Source organism: Pseudopodoces humilis, chromosome 7 (assembly GCF_049639895.1).
Source record: "Pseudopodoces humilis isolate 2021_Gansu_Grassland_sample_001 chromosome 7, ASM4963989v1, whole genome shotgun sequence".
Taxonomy (NCBI): domain Eukaryota; kingdom Metazoa; phylum Chordata; class Aves; order Passeriformes; family Paridae; genus Pseudopodoces; species Pseudopodoces humilis.
Genome location: NC_142206.1, coordinates 6,177,124 through 6,194,512, shown reverse-complemented (window position 1 = coordinate 6,194,512; position 17,389 = coordinate 6,177,124). Strand labels below are relative to the sequence as shown.

The 17,389-nt window shown below is 39.8% G+C and overlaps 1 protein-coding gene across 6 annotated transcripts in view; it reads left to right on the top strand.

Moving 5' to 3' along the window:
* Window positions 1-330: 330 nt before the first annotated feature.
* Window positions 331-17,389, top strand: part of ZNF143 (zinc finger protein 143) — a 38,350-nt gene continuing 21,291 nt past the window's right edge. Inside the window, exons 1-7 of one of the 6 annotated variants that reach the window (XM_088057273.1) lie at window positions 400-418; window positions 11,556-11,639; window positions 12,576-12,694; window positions 13,467-13,559; window positions 14,014-14,097; window positions 14,324-14,404; window positions 15,305-15,501. In XM_088057273.1, the coding sequence (XP_087913399.1) occupies window positions 12,583-12,694; window positions 13,467-13,559; window positions 14,014-14,097; window positions 14,324-14,404; window positions 15,305-15,501 (567 nt within the window). In that variant the 5' untranslated portion in view covers window positions 400-418; window positions 11,556-11,639; window positions 12,576-12,582. Of the gene's footprint in view, window positions 419-886; window positions 4,900-11,555; window positions 11,640-12,575; window positions 12,707-13,466; window positions 13,560-14,013; window positions 14,098-14,323; window positions 14,405-15,304; window positions 15,502-17,389 lie in introns of those variants that run through there. The other 5 variants (XM_014257895.2, XM_014257896.2, XM_005529025.3 and 2 more) reach the window with 5 other exon arrangements.

Sequence of the window (17,389 nt, the reverse complement as noted above, 5' to 3'; positions counted from 1 at the left end):
GGCCGCCGCCCGTGCCCTGCCCGTTCCCGTCCCCTCAGGCGCTGCCGGCCCGCGCGGCGCCCGCCGGGGGAGGGCAGGAAATGGCGCCGCTCCCCGCTGGCGCGCGGACGCCTCATTGCCGCTGCACAAAATGGCGGCGGCCCCGCGCCCGGCACAGCCGCGACGCCATGAAGCTGCGGGGCGGGGCCGCGGGCGCGCGGCCAATGGGCACCGCCGCGCGGCCCGCAGGCGGGCAATGGCGGGCGGCGGCGGGGGCGGCGCGCGCGGCGCGGCCAATGGGAACGGCGGTGCTGGAGCTGCCGGGCCCCGCCCGCGGGGCGCGGGGCGGTGCCGGGCGGGCGGGCGGCGCCGAGCGGCCGTTTCCTGTCCTGGTGCATGGTGGTCGGACGGAGGAATTGTTGGAAAATTTCTCGGCGAGGTTCGTATATAAATGTGCTTTTACCCAGTGTGCCTTATGCTCCCTCCGCCATCTCCGGACGGGGCCGCCGCGCCGCGCCCGCCGCGCCCGCCGGCGGTGCTCGGGGAGGCGGGCAGGGGCAGCGGGGCGCGGGCGGCACCGACCCGAGCGGCAGAGCCGCGGCGGCAAAGCGGCTCCCCCCCCCGGGGCCCGCCCGGCCCCCCCCCGCCCGCCGGGCCCGCGGGGGTCCCCCGGGCCGCCCCCCCGGGCCCGCTCGGCGCTGCGTCACGGGCGGGGGCGAAGGGGGCACGGGCCGGGGCGCTCCGGGCCCCGCGCCCGCCGTGCCTAAATCGGGGGGGCTCACATATTTTTACATTTTCCCCGTAGCTGGGTGTTTTGGGGTTTTTTTTGATTTTTGTTTTATTGTTTCTTTTTTTTCTGTTTTTTAAAATATATGGGCGTTTGTTCTTATTATTTTTTCCAAGCGTGCTATTTCCACGCCGTCGGCCGCAGAGCGGCATTAGAGCGGCGTTGGCCGGGGCTGGCCGGGCCCGCGCAGGCTCTGGAGGAAAATCCGCTGCTCCTGCCCGAGCCGCGGGGCTGCGGCGCGGCCTGGCCGCGCTCTCACGGCACGGAGAAGGTCCTGGCACCTTCCGGCCTTCTGAAATCCAGCTCTTTTACTGCATCTCGCTCACCTCGCCAAAATGCAAAAGCATTTTAACCTCTTTTTGTCTTTTTTTATTTTTTTGTCTTTTTCTTTTGGGTTTTTTTTTTTTTTTTGTACTATTGTCGTTCCCTTCTTTTTTTTTTCCTGTGGAACTTCTAATAGAACGGGATAACGAGAAGCTGCTCCTCTAGAAAAATGGCCTGCAATAATGCAAAGATTTTTGTTTTGTTCTCTGATAAAGGCTTATTTGTGGTGCTTTTTCATCCACAGAAAATGATGTGACTTCCGTGCAAGTTTAGATTTTTTGTCAATGCATGGCTGCGGTTGAGCAGCTCTACTTAACTTTTAAAATTTTAAGGTTTCATTTTGAGCTATCAGAGTATTGTTTTTGCCATCGTATGTAGAGGGATACCAGTATTTGTAAGGAATGTTATTTCTAGTCCAGTGACACAGGAGCTGCAACCTTATAGTCTTTCAAAGCAAACATTTCCTCTTTGTTTTATCGAGATTCTCTATCAAATGTCTATCAGCTATCTTTGCAGACTATATACCAAATATTTCTATTGTAGCTTCTAAGTGATGGTACCTGATAAATGAAGTTAGATTGTCTTTAACTAGCAGTTTTTTAACATACCCGTAGTAGATTGTTAGCTTTGTGCGTTTGCCGTACAGCTTTAGAATGGCAGGGTACGATACAGCTGTGTTTTCATAGCTTATTTCTTTGTATGTCTGCATTAATGCCTTGAGCTTCAAGCTGTGTTTGTGTCAAAAGCGATTTGTCTGTTACACTGCAGAAAAGGAACCTCAGGAATATGTGGTCAAATAATAGATTATTGCTTTGGTAATGGATTGCAGTTTAAATGAGATGTAAAAATAAACATTTTGAAGGAGTTTTGAGAAGTGTATTTCAAATTGATTTAATAATTTACTTAAAGTGTTCTCTTTGTAATTGATATTTCATTTCTACTACCCCATCCGAGGAAGAGTAATTTTGCTTTATGTTAAAGGCTAATACAAAGCAAATACTTAAAATAGTGTAAAAGGTACTTTAGGTAGAAAGTCACACTGACTTTACTCTGTCTTCGTTCTTTTGTAGCTTTTGATTCTTTTCTCAGAGGAAGGAAGGCACAGTGTTAAGTGATGAATGGTCCCTGGTAACAGGTGCACAAATTAGGATGCAAAATAAGTCTTTTTCTTTTAGAATACCTCCAGTTGTGTGCTGCTTCAGCTCAGTGAACATTTTGCTGTCCCGTACTGTCCAGGAGAAGGGAATTGTCAGGAGTTTGAGCAGCGGCCAGGTCCAAGTGCTGGCTGCTCTGGGATGGGCACAGGGATAAGGATGAGGGTTCCTGCATTTAGTTTATTCAGGATGGCTTCATTCACCCTACGGCATGTTGCTCTTGCCTTGCTATTGCATGTGAGTCTTCACCTTAAGAGTTTTGTGTTAACACTTGCTCAGCATAGGTGGAGTCTTTGAGAAGCACTATTACAATTTTGGGGGGTCGTTAGCAGGTGCCTGTGAAGCAAATTGTTTTCCTAAGGGCTTGGCTGAATTTGGATGGGTTTTTACACAGATAATCAGGGCAATTCGTCGAGTTTCAGGCCTTACAATGGCCAGAATGCAAATATTCATGAGGAGGGTGGGACGCACCTTGTGCTCTTTTAGTTACTCTTTTCCTGTCTGCTTGTCGTGATACCTTCTTTCCTTTCTGTGCTTCCCGTGATACCTTCTGTATCTCCTGCAGCCTCTGACGTGTGTACACACCACAGCACCCCGAGACAGACTTTCCTTGCCTCTCACTGACTTTTTTTTCCTGTGTTGCTGCTACGTCTCTTGGACATCTCGGCAGCTCACCAGCAGTGCTTTTTGCTCAGCATTAATTTGAGGCAGCTTGGTTTTTCATCTCCTCTGTGCAAGGAAATCAGTGCACCTGGTAAAGACAGCATGGGCTGGGTAGTCTGTTCCTGTGGCTTGTGTCACAAAAGATCCCAAAAGATGGGAGGAAGGTTTCTGCTTAGCTTATGATCCCTAAGATATACTGTGATCCAAACCGATAGATCCTCTTCCTGAACCCAAGAGTTCAGCTCTAAAGTGCAAATTCCTGTAACTTAAGGTCTGCATAGCTCTTGTTCTGAGCATGGAGTGAGGTGTCTCTCCATGGACACCATTTTTAGGGAGGAGGGGAAGGAAGCCTTATCACCCATCTCAGCACAGCGGGATTTATGGAGTTTTGCCTGTACCTAAGTGTTACTTCATCTGCCATTGGTTGTATTTACTTAAGGGAATATGATTTTGCTTCTCTCCCTCTGTGCACCAGGGATCAGCAGTTTGAGCAGTTACTCAAAACCAAATTGGACTAAATTAGTAAATGCTTCCAGAGACGTAGTCTGCTAAATTGTGCTGGGCTACATGGCTGATTTTTAATTGTGTAGTGGGACTGTACTTTGCTCCACCAAGATAACACTTGTTAAATAAATGAAATTTTCAGTTTTGAAGGCAATTTACAGTTCCAGCAGGTTTTGCAATTTTCAAGGTTGATATCAGAGTTACACTTAAAACTACGTAACGCTTATTTTACTGTCTGCAGAATGTTTTCCTCTGTATACACTTGAGCAGAAAATTGTTTTACCTACTTAATACTCTTGGACTTCATTTCTGATGATCGATTTTTTTAGAATTGGAAGAAGGGTCTGTATTTGCAAGGTAGTTGGTTTGCTCATATTTTAAGTATATAGCTAACATGGTGATGCACAGAGTTTTGTAGGATGTGTTTCAAGTTCTGTTTGTAATCTGGCTTTGGCAATTCAGGCTGCCCCTTTAGTTCCTGAAATGCAAGCCTGTGCTAAAGCACTGCCATTAACTGTCATGGCTGATGCTGATACATCTGTAATGTACTTATCAGATTGCTAATTAACTCACAGCCACACAAAACAACCCACTCAAAATTCCTCTTTTTGTTGGCAGTCTCAGTGGATTTGCAGGATTTGAAGGGCCATGGCCAGGATTAATTTGTTTTGGTCATGTAAATAAGAGACTTTTGTGATTGCTTGACAGTTAAGAAGTTAGAAGTCTGTTTGGCATGAAAGTAAAACAACAGCAGAAATAGGTCTCCATTTCTTTCAGGTTTTTAGCCCTTAAGGATTCATCTAATCACCAGATGTTCCCAGTTTTACTTAAAACACTGATATAACTGGAGGTTTTATGATTTAAGGGATAAGTAGCCCCATGAAGTGCTTCAGAAGTTAACTGTATATATTTTTTTTAGTGTGAATAGTCATTGCTGCTCATTTCTAGGAATGACTTAGATACAGCTGTGACATGGATTGGCTGGATGCCTTCTGCGTATGTATTTTAGCTATATATACACTTGATGTAAAAACAGACCAAACAAAAACCAGTAATTTTAAATCAGACTGATTCATCTATTAAGTGTTTTAAATCTGTTTCCCTTCATACTTCCAGGATGAAAATCCATTTGGAATCATATGCTTTATCTCACTAACATGTGCTGTAAAATTACTTTAAAGTTTGGGTTTTTTCATCTTTGTTAAGCATGTTCTAAGTATTTTCACAAAATCCCCTGACCTGCCATTCAGCTTTTTTTCCTGAGTGTGCTCATTATGATTAGTTACCCAAACTTTTTTTGACTATTAAAATACAAGTAACTTATTACCAGTCAGTCTGCAGTAAATAAATGGGTTTGAGGCCCTTTAGAAGGGAAGGTGTGCCTGAGCACTGCTAATACAAGTTTGGCCAGGAGAGAAGAAATGTATCCTGGCTGTGAACAAGAAATACCACCTGCCTTGAGAGAAACTTGATGGGCTGTTTTGCTAGGTGAGTTTCACAGTTCATATGCAGTAGCTCTGCAAGGCATTCCTAATGATACAGGGGTGTTTCAGGCATGCTTGAATTTGGTGTTTGGGACAGATTATATGGGTGGCCCTTCCTCAAGCCAAACTGCTGCTGCTGGGTACTGCTGCTGCTGCTGCTAATAATAATAATAACTGAGTCATTAGCGTGTTGCTCATTGACCAGCTGCATTAATATACTTTTTTGTATTTAATATAAAATTATTATATTAATAATTTAATATAAAAATTTTGGAATCCCGCTGTGTGTACCTTTCCAAACAGTACTGCATGGATCTCAATTGCTTGTCAGCTTCCATACAGAATTTTTGGAACTGGCTCTGTCAGAAGACTCCCAAATCTGTTTGAAACCTCTGGCTTAGGCAGCCTGCTACCCTAGTGCACCCGGGGCAGATGTGGTCATGGAACTGGATGTTTGCTGTGACATTCTTGTCCCAGAGCTGCAGCAGGAGTTTAGCCTCCGTCAGCACTGCTGACAGCTCATGTGCTGATGGAACTACTCTGGCCTCCTTTCATTAACCAGAAACTTCTTCTCTAATATCCTCAAGAAATGTGTGAAGTTAGAAGTCATTTTTGGGATCAGCCTGAGACTTCTCTATGTGTGTAGGACTTGCTGGTGGGTGGCTTTCTGAATCTTCCTGTGTTTAAATGCCACATCTTTGAAAAGAATAGAAACCTTTGCATTTCCACAGTGTGAAAATATGTACATACACATAATCTCATTAGTTAGAGTAAGGATTTGTAAATATTTGTGCTGGTTAATCCAATTTTCGTAATATATCTATAAAATGCAAACATTTATGTCAGGCAATATTTCTAATATTCACAATTTGTAGATGGGATTTGCAATATGAGCTCTGTAGAAATGCCTTTTGGGGGAAAAAGACTGCTGGAACATGAATTTTTTCAGGCTAAATGCGGTTCCCACTGCTCACACTGAAGTCAGACTGATACGTGGTTAAGGCAGTGATAAATTTGGTCTTGCATTTATTTTTCATTTCTGAAGAAGTACCAAACACTGTGGAGGTGAATTAGTCTTGAACTGGATTATTATTAGGATGTATCTCTTGTGGAACAGAAAGATTGAAATGCTGCAAAGAGAATAAAAAGGAGCCTTGAGTTTGCTTCACAGTGTGTATGTCATGCTTGTGCAGTTGACAGTGCTCTCTCATGCTTTGTCAGGTTTTTCTCCAGGACAAGACTTAGGGCATGTGGTTTATCATTCAGAGCACTTCCTTATCACATAGGAAATTAAAAAGTGATTGTGTGATTTGCTATTTAATTATCTGAATCCAACTGATATTACCAGAGTCCGTAAAAGAAATTTTTGTTCTGTATTTCAGCCTTGTTTCCATTTTATACTGTGAATGATTAATGTGGTATAAGTTGCTGTTTAATTATGTTTTGCCTTTAAAAGAGACTAGAGAAAACGCAGTAAAAAGAAATTGAGATTTTGTGAGAAAGCACGTAGCAATTTAGAAGTGCTCAACATTAAGTAGTTGTTACAATTGTTCACTGAAAGTCACTCTGACAACAGCACAAGCCCAAATTTTTCAGTTCAGTAAAGTCCTGGAAAAGGTAAGGGCTGTTGATGAAGAAGGAAATCCACGTCTGCTGAAGTGTTTGATCAAAGCACCCACAGGATCTAGATTTAATTTCTGACCCTGTTACAGATTTCTGCTTAATACTGGAAAAGATTATCATGCAGCTACGTAGGGGAGCTGAAGTAAGATTGTAGAAAGAGTCTTAGTTCTCCTCTGTCTATTTCTGAGCTTAAAGATGACAAATGACTTTATGTAATTAGTGAGGGAAGAAATGCTAAAAGTCCTCTTGGGTTGTCTGGAAAGACTTTGTGTGGAATACTCAGTTTTCCAGTCTGTCAGACTTCTTTTTTGCACTGAGACTCAGAAGGTGTGACACATATGAATTATCAATTGAAGTGTATTTAATCAGATTGTTAATTGTAGGTATTAATTTTGAGTTTTCACACTTTTGTTATTCAGACTAGTTTTGTGAAATTACTGATAATTGCAATCATATCAGTTGTTAAGGACCCTAAGGTAAGCAGTATTTAATTCAGATGAAACTCTAATTATGTTACACTGGGGATGTACTTGAATTGGTTTTGGGATCCAGCTTTGTCAAATGTGTGATTACAGTTTTCTAAAATTCCAAAATGCAAGTTTCACTAATGTGAGGCTATGTATTATTTGCCATCTTACCCTTCTTGATTGTTTTTTATTTGCTGTTTTTATAAGTTTTATAAAATTACAGTGGTTTTGTACATTATTTAGAAGTGTATTAAAAATAAAAGTGATGTTTTCTTTCAAAAGAAATAAATGCATATTATTTCAAACTTCTCAGTGCTGTCTGCATGAGGGGAGTGAACAATCACAAGGTTGCTGAACATCTGAAGTAGCTTTTTTCCTGTCATTCTTTCCCAGTTTTTTCTGCACATTCTAAGTTTGTATTTTGTAACAGTAAGTTTTCTTCCATGACTGCTATTACAAACTTTATTCCATTTCCTATTAATCATCCTCTAAGAATAATTTAGGAGTTTCTGCTACTGTCAGTACAGGTTTTTGGTTTTTTTTCTCCAGCAATACAGTGGTACAGTTAGTCTTTAAATGACAAATTGCTGCTGGAGTTCCCAAGTGCACCAAACCCCCTTTCTGCTCCAGAGCAGCCTTGCCATGCCCTCTACCATCTCTACCCTTGCTTTTCAGTCGCCTTAATCCCACCTGGTGTTTTTCAGTTGCTTGATTCCTAGTTTTTAGTGGAGATTCCTGTTTCCACTTGCTAGATTGTTTGCATAAACACCTTTCTTCTAACATTGCATCTTTTCCCTGAAACAAGTGATAGCACCCAGAAGATTCTGTTTGCTTAAGTGTTAATGGAGGGAAAAGTACAAGAGGTGCTCTCTACATAGGCAACTTGATGAACTCTTTATGAAAAATCTTTTGCTTTTAACCATCTTTTTCCCTCACCATATGCTTTTGCTTTCCAAGTGTTGAGAATTCAATGTGTGTCTGAGAGTATTTTTTTCTGTTCAGATGATTTGCAAGGGGTGGTGGTTTGTTTTGTTTTTTTTTTTAATAAGATTTGCACCTCTGTGCCCTGCTGGATGGCTGCTGAAGGTAGCAGTGTTAGAGGGGGAGTGTCTGCCTGTGCTCAGACATTCTTTTCAGCCCAGAGATTTTCTGTCAAAATTTTTTTGCATCAGGCTGATTTTTTGTGAGAAGTGTTTTAACCATCTAAAAGAATGGTGAGATTTTTCTCTGCATGGATACCATAGACATGTTTTGGTGACTAATCATTTCAGGAATGCAGGATACGTTACTGTCCTTGTGAAAGTCTGCCCAAATATCGTCATTGATGTGCCTTTCAAAATTGACAGTTGCAACTTGCGTATGATCTGTGAGGATTTGCAAGAGTTCACAAAGTCAAGTCTCGAGTTTTCACTTCAGTGAGTACTTCGTGACTGAGCCTGTAGCTGTCTTTTCTGTAAGACAGCTCTTGAGATGAAGCAGAATCCACGTGTCAATCTTGCCCAGCTGCTATTTAGGCCCCACCCCAGGGTTCCTGGCTTTTCCTAAAAATGGATACTTTCAGCTGCTTTTAACTAATGAGCTGCAATATTTGAAGTGGGTAAAGGAAATCTTCTCTCCTAGGTTTTTACTGACAGAACTCCTGGCAGACAGGAGATTTAAAGAAAAAAACCTTATTTTGCAAATGCAGAGGAGTAAAAGCAATGATGTGGATTAGGGAAAGAAGCTGGTGAGATTCATACTGAAAAAATGATGGAGACAAATCTGGTGGAAGCTGAGGAGAAAACAGAAGAGAGTGACTGAAGTGGAGGCGAGGAAGAGATTTGAGTTTGATGAAAGCTGGTTTTGAAAAAGCAAAGCAAATTAAAAAATGTTAGAAGGGTAGATGATACACAAACAGTAAGGTGATGCTGCTGTGAATGTATACATTATTGAAATGATTATCAGAGAGCAGGTGAAGTTGGAAGGACTTTCAGAAGTTATCTGGTTCAGGCTTGAGCAAGGCAAGTCTCATTTTCCCAGGTTGTCCAGGGCTGTGTCAAGTTGCTTTGAACCTCTACAAGGATGGAGGGTCCATACCCTGTCTTGGCAATTTATTCCTGTATTTGACTGCTCTTATGCTGTAGCATCATTATTTCTGATAGACTGACCCTTTTCTCTGCAACACAGACCAATTCTACATCTTTGCTACATCTTTCCAGCTCTGTCTGGCTAGTCAGTGTTCTCCACTGGGGAGAAAGAGGAGGGTCTGGAAGGGAGCAGCACATCCACTTTTGGCTGAGGGTTCTCTTCCCTGCACAGCAGAGTGACAGAGCAAAGCTGCTGTGTCCCTGCAGAGGAGTGTAAGCTGGGGGCTGGTGTATGGGAGGACTCCAGTGCTCCAGCCTCTTGTCGGGGATGTAGTTCCAAGGTGGGTCTGAACGTGAACTGTTCAGGAAGGGGATAGACAGTGGTGTGAGGGGGTCATAGAAAAGGCCAGCAGCAAGAGAAGACCTGGGGACTAGTTGCAGAAGGAGTTGGTGTGGGCATGGAAGTATTTTACATTATTCTTACAAGAAGGATGGGATTGTATCTGGGAAGAGGTAGATCCTGGAAATTTGGTGTTGTGATAGGATTGAAGAAGAAAATTGGTGCTTCAAGGAGGAGGGATGGAGCTGGGGATAAGGAACTTAGTGGAAGGATAGAAGATTGAGAAAAGGTTATGTTGGAAGTGACCATTGCAAGGAGCTAGAATTGGGAGAAATAGACTGCATTGCTGCTGAGTTCTTGTGTGAGATTGTATGATTGTCCAGATCCTCTGGAACAGAAAGTTGTAGGTGTTTTGTGTGCAGTAGTTCCCTTCATTCCGTCTTCAGTGTGTGAGGGTTGATAGCCCTGCTACAGTAACAAACATTGTGAAACAATTTAAATACTGTTGCTCCTGCAGCCCTTGAATTTATCTGGCATTAGCTTTCTTTTCCTTCCAAAGTAGCTACTCACCCCTTGAGCAATTAGTTCTGCTCAGACTCTGAACTCTGCAGCTGTCTGCATGGATCAGCTCCCTCACTGCCACTCAAAGGTGAGAGAAGAGCCGCAAGTTCTGGAGGAAGGCAGATAATACTAAAGTTGTTGGGCATCTTAGAAGATAGTCTAAAAGGGGGAATACTTGTCAAGTAGACACGAGCTGAAAGGCCTTTGAGATGCAGTCTGCTGGAATTGTTTCAGTCTCTAGTTCAAGTGGACACCTGTGGTTGTGAAGCCATTTTTCTCTGCTGTGTGAAACGGTGTAGCTGTTTTGCAGCCTGCTTCCAAGAGGTGTCCTGAAAACTGAGGGCATGGAAAATGCTGACAATACAGAGCTCTGTCAGTCAGAGGACAGCCAGCCTCTGGGTACCACTAGCACATAATACCAGAATTTATTAATTTAACTTGCTATAAGATGGCAGTACCTCCAGAAGAGCAGCCCTTGAAAACTGGGCTGGATAAAACTCCTTTTGCTACTAGTTTCTTTGGGGTTTGGGGTGTTTTTTTGTTTCATTTTGTTTTGGTGTTTTTTTGTTTGTTTGCTTTTGGTTTTTTTTTGGGGTTGGTCTTTTTGTTGGTTTTTTTTGGAGGGGGGCGGGTTGGTTTTTTTAACTGCTGCGGTTTTCTGATCTTATTTGCTGCACAGTACATGCATGCTGGGCTGCTTTGCTTCCGTGCTTGCTTTGTCTGACTCTGTAGCTACATTACAACTGATTTTTGGTTTGTGAGCCAACTGCTTTTTAAGTAAAAGTTTTCTGCCTATTTTGAGATGGGGGATGAAAAATGAGTAGTAGGAAAAGAAGTTACTTTTCCAAACTCACAGTTATGGACATGGCAGAGGAAGAGGTGTTGAACTCATGATCTCCTATATCCTCATACAATTCCTTGTCTCTTAGATTATAGTATACAAACAAACTTCGCTATTTATTTTTCTTCAGAGACATCTATATAAATGCAGTTTAGTCTGGATGGCTTCTCCTTTTCTTGTGTGTTACATCTCTTTTAGAGGCTTCATTTTCTGTGAAAGCTTCTTTTCCTGAAAAGGATGTTGGGAAGAATTACCCGTCTTCTCTTGGATCTTGAAAATATCCCCTCACACCCATTTTGAATTACATTTTGGTTTCTGTCTTAAATGTATCTTTTTGATGCCAGTTGTTCAAGGTCCAAATTCCTTATTGTAAGCCAGTATTTTAATTTCCTTAATGTTCCAGAGAGAAATTATGAGGACATTTTTGTTGGAAGGCATATTTCATACAGAATTATGCACAGATGATTAGTAATATTTTGGGGTTTTTGTATGGTTTTCAATGTAGCATATGAAAAAAGCGGGAAGCTTAAAACTTTCCCAAAGATACCCTTGCTTTCCACTTCCTTTTAAGCTGTATCTGTTCCATTAACTGGAAATAAGAAACTTTGCCTGCAGCTCTAGGAAAAAGTCTGGATCACCATATACACTTAGATGTATGTGGAAAATACTGCTTGGGTACTAAATTAGTGTGGCAACCTTTTTAAATACTGTAGGCACACTGGAGTACCTACATGGTCTAATTTTTTACTCCTTATTCCTTAGTTTTGAAAGCAGTACAGTTTTCTCAGTGGTCTTTGACACTGCTGATGAATTGCTTATTCAAGAGTGGATTTCTGGACTGTAGAGGTAAAAATAGTTAAATGTATTTATAGAGTTGATCATAAATAAAGTAAACTGCCTAGATTATTTTTCTCAGCCTTGAATTAAAAGCCAGCAGGTCATAGAACCACACTAAGATTAAAAGCTGTGATGTGATCTCCCATATTAAAACATGCCTGGGTAAAAATGTGAGTGTGCAAAGGGATGGCTCTATCTGGTTCTGTGATATACAGCAGTCACTCTCTGGTCACTGTCCTTTTGTCTAAAATTTTATCATGGGATACTTCATTATTTTAAAGGACAGATTGTTTTGTTTGGTTGGCTTTTTGTTTGAACAGAAACCCTTCTGAAAAATCTAGGGAAATAGTTGAATTGTTCAGTTAGACTTTTGCAATGTATCATTGTTTTTAAACCTCTTACTGGCACTGGAGAGATCTTTGATTTATACAGATAAAGCTCTGCTGTTGTCATGGGTGAATTGTCAGCTTTATTTCAATTCTGGGGGCAAATAGGTATCATTACCTGTACTGTCATTACCACCATTATTCTTTGTACATTGGTTAAATCATTTATATTTAACTGAAATTTAAATGTGATTTATATTAATATTTATAATTTAATTTTATTAATTAAATGTATCTTAATAAATATAACTATTAGTACTTCCTATTAGTAACTGCTACCTGAAGTGCTTAACATCTAAGTTAACTGAGGTAGTAATACCTATTTCAGATAACTTTTATTCCTTCAAAGTATTTTCCAGATAAATTAATAAATGTTTGCATCTATTTTATGCAAAACAGCATAAAACATCTGCATGTTTTATACATATATAAGCAAATATATATGCTTTTTTAACATATAATAATATAATAATCAGTGTAAAAATCACATTAAACTGGAATTACGTAGTTCTGGTTCTGTATTTCAATTTTCTGTTTTTTTTGAATACTTTCCTTCTAGGTAGACAATGTTATTAGCTCAGATAAATCGAGACTCTCAGGGAATGACGGAATTCTCTGGAGGAGGAATGGAGGCTCAGCACGTGACTCTGTGTCTAACAGAAGCTGTAGCTGTGCAAGGTGAACCCTCAGGTTGAAATACATCTACATTATTATGTCTTTTCTCTTTGAAACCCAGATAAAACACCAAAATTCATGTCACGTATTCTGAGTTACAAGTCCAGCAGAAAACAGTTAACTGAGCTTAATTAAAGTCACTGTTTTAATTCTGGATGAAAATTATCTTTTAATTAAGATAATAGAAGTGTAAATGTGCCAAAAATATATGAAATATAAAATCTGACTTTATTCTCTCTATAGTCTTACTGTTTTATATTTTGTAAATTCTGTTGATATCTAAGTATGTGTTAAGCAACTTGAGTTTTAAAATAGATTAGTGGCTTGAAATTGGCTTAAACTTGGTGTTTCCTGATGATTACAAACTCTCTCCTAAATCTGCATTTTTAATCTAAATAGTTTTGTGTGTATTAATGACGAGTAGTGTTGTACAAAACATAATTATCAATACAAGTATGTGTGTCATTATTTCCACTATTGGTTCTGATGATTTAAATCATAGTTCTCCTAAGATCTCAGCTTTGTAGTTATTTATTCTGTGACATTTTTTTAGTTAAGGAAAATAACATTTAGCTGTCATGTTTCCAGAGCAAAATCTTGAATATATGACCCTGGTATGCCTCCCAGGCTCAGAAACCAGAAAGCAAGTAAGAGCTACTTGCTCGTCTTATTTTTCAAACCAATATGCTTTGAGGAGATGTAATAATTTAGGGAAGTCTTTAAGCTGAGATTTCTAGAGTTCCTTATAGTGAAGGTGAACTTTTTTCCCTGCCAGATGGTGACAACTTGGAAAACATGGAAGGTGTAAGTTTGCAAGCAGTTACCCTGGCTGATGGCTCCACTGCTTACATACAGCACAATTCTAAAGGTAGGCAAAGGACTGCAAACTGGTGGCTACTAAAGTGGTATTCCCTTTTCTAACCCTCTCTTTACTTTGTAAAGTCAGGCAAAATCTGCACGATGTTTCTGAAGTTCCAATTCCAGTGGGAAATTATACTAGTACCGTAAAAAAAATGTTTTTGTTTTGCTACTAATAAGGTGCAAAAATGAAATTCAGAACGCGAGTCAAACAAAAGTGAAGAGATCTTTATGGTTCAAACCCAGATATCAACATTCTGCCTAACAGATAGGACAGCAGACCTTTTCTGGATTTTTAATCCCAGAATTTTAAAGGGTCTTTACAGTCACGCTGTGCTTTCTATTTACCAAACATTATTTCTTGTTGATATTTTATTTATATGTTAATCTAGAAAGTATCAACTGTGTATTAAAACTGTGATGTGTTACAATTAGAATTCTTAAAAATATTCTGTGTATTTCAGATGGTAAATTAATGGATGGCCAAGTGATTCAATTAGAAGATGGTTCTGCTGCTTATGTTCAACATGTACCTATGCCTAAAAGCAGTGAGTGCAATAATACAATAAATATGTTATAAAATGATGTATTACTGATAAATATTGATATTAAATAGTTAACAGTCATGATAATAGCTTGATTTCTTATTTTAGTGGAAATAGTCATAAAGAGATCTTGGGTATTTTGTAATCCCAGGTATTTAGTGTTTGATCTTTCCACCTAATGGATTCTTTCAACTCTTGCTGAAGTGCTGTAATTCTTCCTTCTGAGCAGGGGAGAGCCTGCGTCTAGAAGATGGACAAGCAGTTCAGCTGGAAGATGGAACTACGGCATTTATTCATCACACCTCAAAAGGTAACTGTTTTGTCAAGTGGGATTTATTACATCAGTGTTCAGCAGAACTTCAGCAGTATAAAATAGGATACTCTCTAAAAATACTCATCTTAATGGGATTTCCAGTGTGAATTACTTGTTGCTTTAACTTTGACATCTGAAAATTGTTGAAATGCAACTGCTTCAATTCTTTACTTGGGCTTCATGTAACAGTTATAAATGTAATCAAACCCAGTGTATTTCACTGTTTATTTAGCCCAGGATCACATGAAAGTGAGTATGTACCTTTAGGTTGTAGGGCAGAAAATGTGGCAGCTGACAGTCAAGAATACAAATCCAGTTATTCCAGATGATAACTTACGTTTCTGCAGGAGATGATTACACTAATCTTGAAAATAGTATCACTTCTCTAGAAAAAGCGATCAAATACATATTTTAAGTCTGTTTAAACCCGTGTGACAATTATATTTTACAATCAACAATAGTAAGAGGAAAGAATGCGATAGAGAATTTTTTTTGTTAAAAGTAGTTTTATGTTTTGTGTTTCTTCTTAAAATGTGAGATCTATGAATTCTAAAATCTGAAGTAATGATATCAGTAGATCTCTTATATTATTTTCATTTTATTATAAGGGGATTTGAAATAGAAAGCATATTTGTGTTCCTGATTTCCATTGTAAATAAAGCTAGATCAATGTAAATTTTTTGGTAGTTTTGTAGTTATAAAAATTAAACTATGTGAAGTGTTTTCTTGAAAACAAATTCTTGTGTCATTCATAGTATTATTTGAAGTGTTTATATTTCTCTTGTATTTCATATGTGTGCACGACTTCAGGAGACACTTCCTGGAGAGCAGTAGTTGTTCATGTAACACCTTGCTGCTCCTTTCAGAATCCTAACCTTTTGCAATATCCTTCCTCAGACAGTTATGACCAGAGTGCACTGCAAGCTGTGCAGCTGGAGGATGGAACCACTGCCTACATCCACCACACAGTGCAGATGCCACAGTCAGACACCATTTTAGCCATCCAGGCTGATGGCACAGTGGCAGGACTGCACACAGGAGATGCTGCCATCGACCCAGACACCATCAGTGCTTTGGAGCAGTATGCAGCCAAGGTACTCTGCAAGGCATTTTCTCTGTCCATCATGTCCTAATGTGCAGCACAATATATCTGGCAGCACAAGCCAATTGTCAGTTAAGAAATGAAATTGTAATGGAGAGAGTCTCAGACTCCTAGATGAGAGAACACCAAATTGTCATGACAATGCTTCACTGTCATGAGCAGATCTGGTGTGTAGTGTTGCATAAAAAGGAGAAAACACTGAACTGGAGTCAGATTTAGAAGGCCATTTTAACAGCCAAATGATAATCTTGTCTATACTGCAGCATTGCAAAGGAGTCTCTTGAAAGGACACTGTTTGGAAAGAGTAACACAGTTAAATTACTCCTGTTCAGGCACTATTGCTGGATTAATTTTTTTTCCTGAATGAGAAGAGTGTAGCCTGGTGTACTGAGCAAGAGCAACACATGGCATAAAATGTAGAAAAGACAATTAAGACAGCAACTGAGTTCAGAAAAAAACTTCTTTGATCCATATTTTCAATAGTAAAAATGCAGTAGGATGCACAAAATTCATGTTGTTCACTTTACTGGACTTCTGTAAAGCATGATGTAAGTATGGGTGATGCAACTCCCATGACTGTAGTTAAGCAGCGTAACAGTTGCTAGATAATTGTCATCAGTGCTTGTATTGCTGTGGAAAAAGAGCAGAATATATTTTAAAGTCTGCCCTCTTAATGTCACCAAGAGTTGTCAAAACTTGAGAGGCCAGTTAGGATAATTAAATAGCTTATTCTCTATTCTTCTCATTATGCTTCTGTCTGTTAGAATTGAGAGATCCTAAGGCAGGCAGTCAAATTGTGTAGTGATGCTGTGCTTAACATTTCATGAACTAAAAGGTAATTCAGTGTTGGTTGAGCTGTAATCACAAGCTTTTACACATTCCACAGGTACTATCTAATTTAGATTAAATCAATCACAACTTTGCCTTTCTTAACCAGCAGTTTTGTTAGTCATAATTTCTGATAGGCATCTGTTTTGAGAAGGTGAAGAAGAAGCAGAAGAAATGCAAATAAATTTGCATTTTCTTCCTATTTAACTCAACATGGATTTTTTAACTCTGTAATGTGAGTTTGTTTTTTGTAGTGCACTTGTGCTTTAGTTCAGGAAAAAATGGTTTTCTTTTAGAGCTTTCATCTCAGAACCTAATTCTGAGTGGTACTGCTGGAACCTTTAGGGGACAGTCAGTAGAAGTGAGTTTCCAAGCACTACATCTGGTTTATGTACAAAACCAAATATTAGCTCAATGCTCTGAAACTTGCATCTTTCTTTAAACAAGAAATGTGGTTTTGTGATTTTTCTCCATGTCCATGTACACTTCATAGTAAGGCAAAGTAGGCTTTTCATAGCTGGTGTTACTTTGAAAAAGGTATAGGAAGAAAGTAAATACATGTGGTAAGTATATGATAGGATTTTATAAAATGTTAAGTAGCCCAAAGAAGAATAGTGGCTTGTCATTGGCTGCACCAGTTTCAGAACTGGGGAACATCAGGTGAAACACATATGGGATGGGTTCAAGAAGAGTGATGATGCTTTTCCAAACAGCTTGAAGTTAAGCACTGCTTGTAGGATATTGTGGACATTTAATATGTCTTTGGATTCAAGGAGTAATTAGATAAATTCATAGAAGAAAAATGTGTCCATGGCTATTAGGTAGAAACACGTGACTTCTGATTCAGGAAGTTCATAAACCACAAATTGCTTGGAGGTTTGCAGAATATTATGGGGAATGCATCACTACGTGCTTGGCCTGTTTGTTTAGTGGCTGCTGTTGGAAATGAAATGGTGCAGTAGTATGGCCTTTAGTTTGACTCAGTGTAGGTGTTCTTGTGTTTTTATTTGAAGGCAGACTAAATCTTTCTTTAACATAAAAGAGAGTATTTT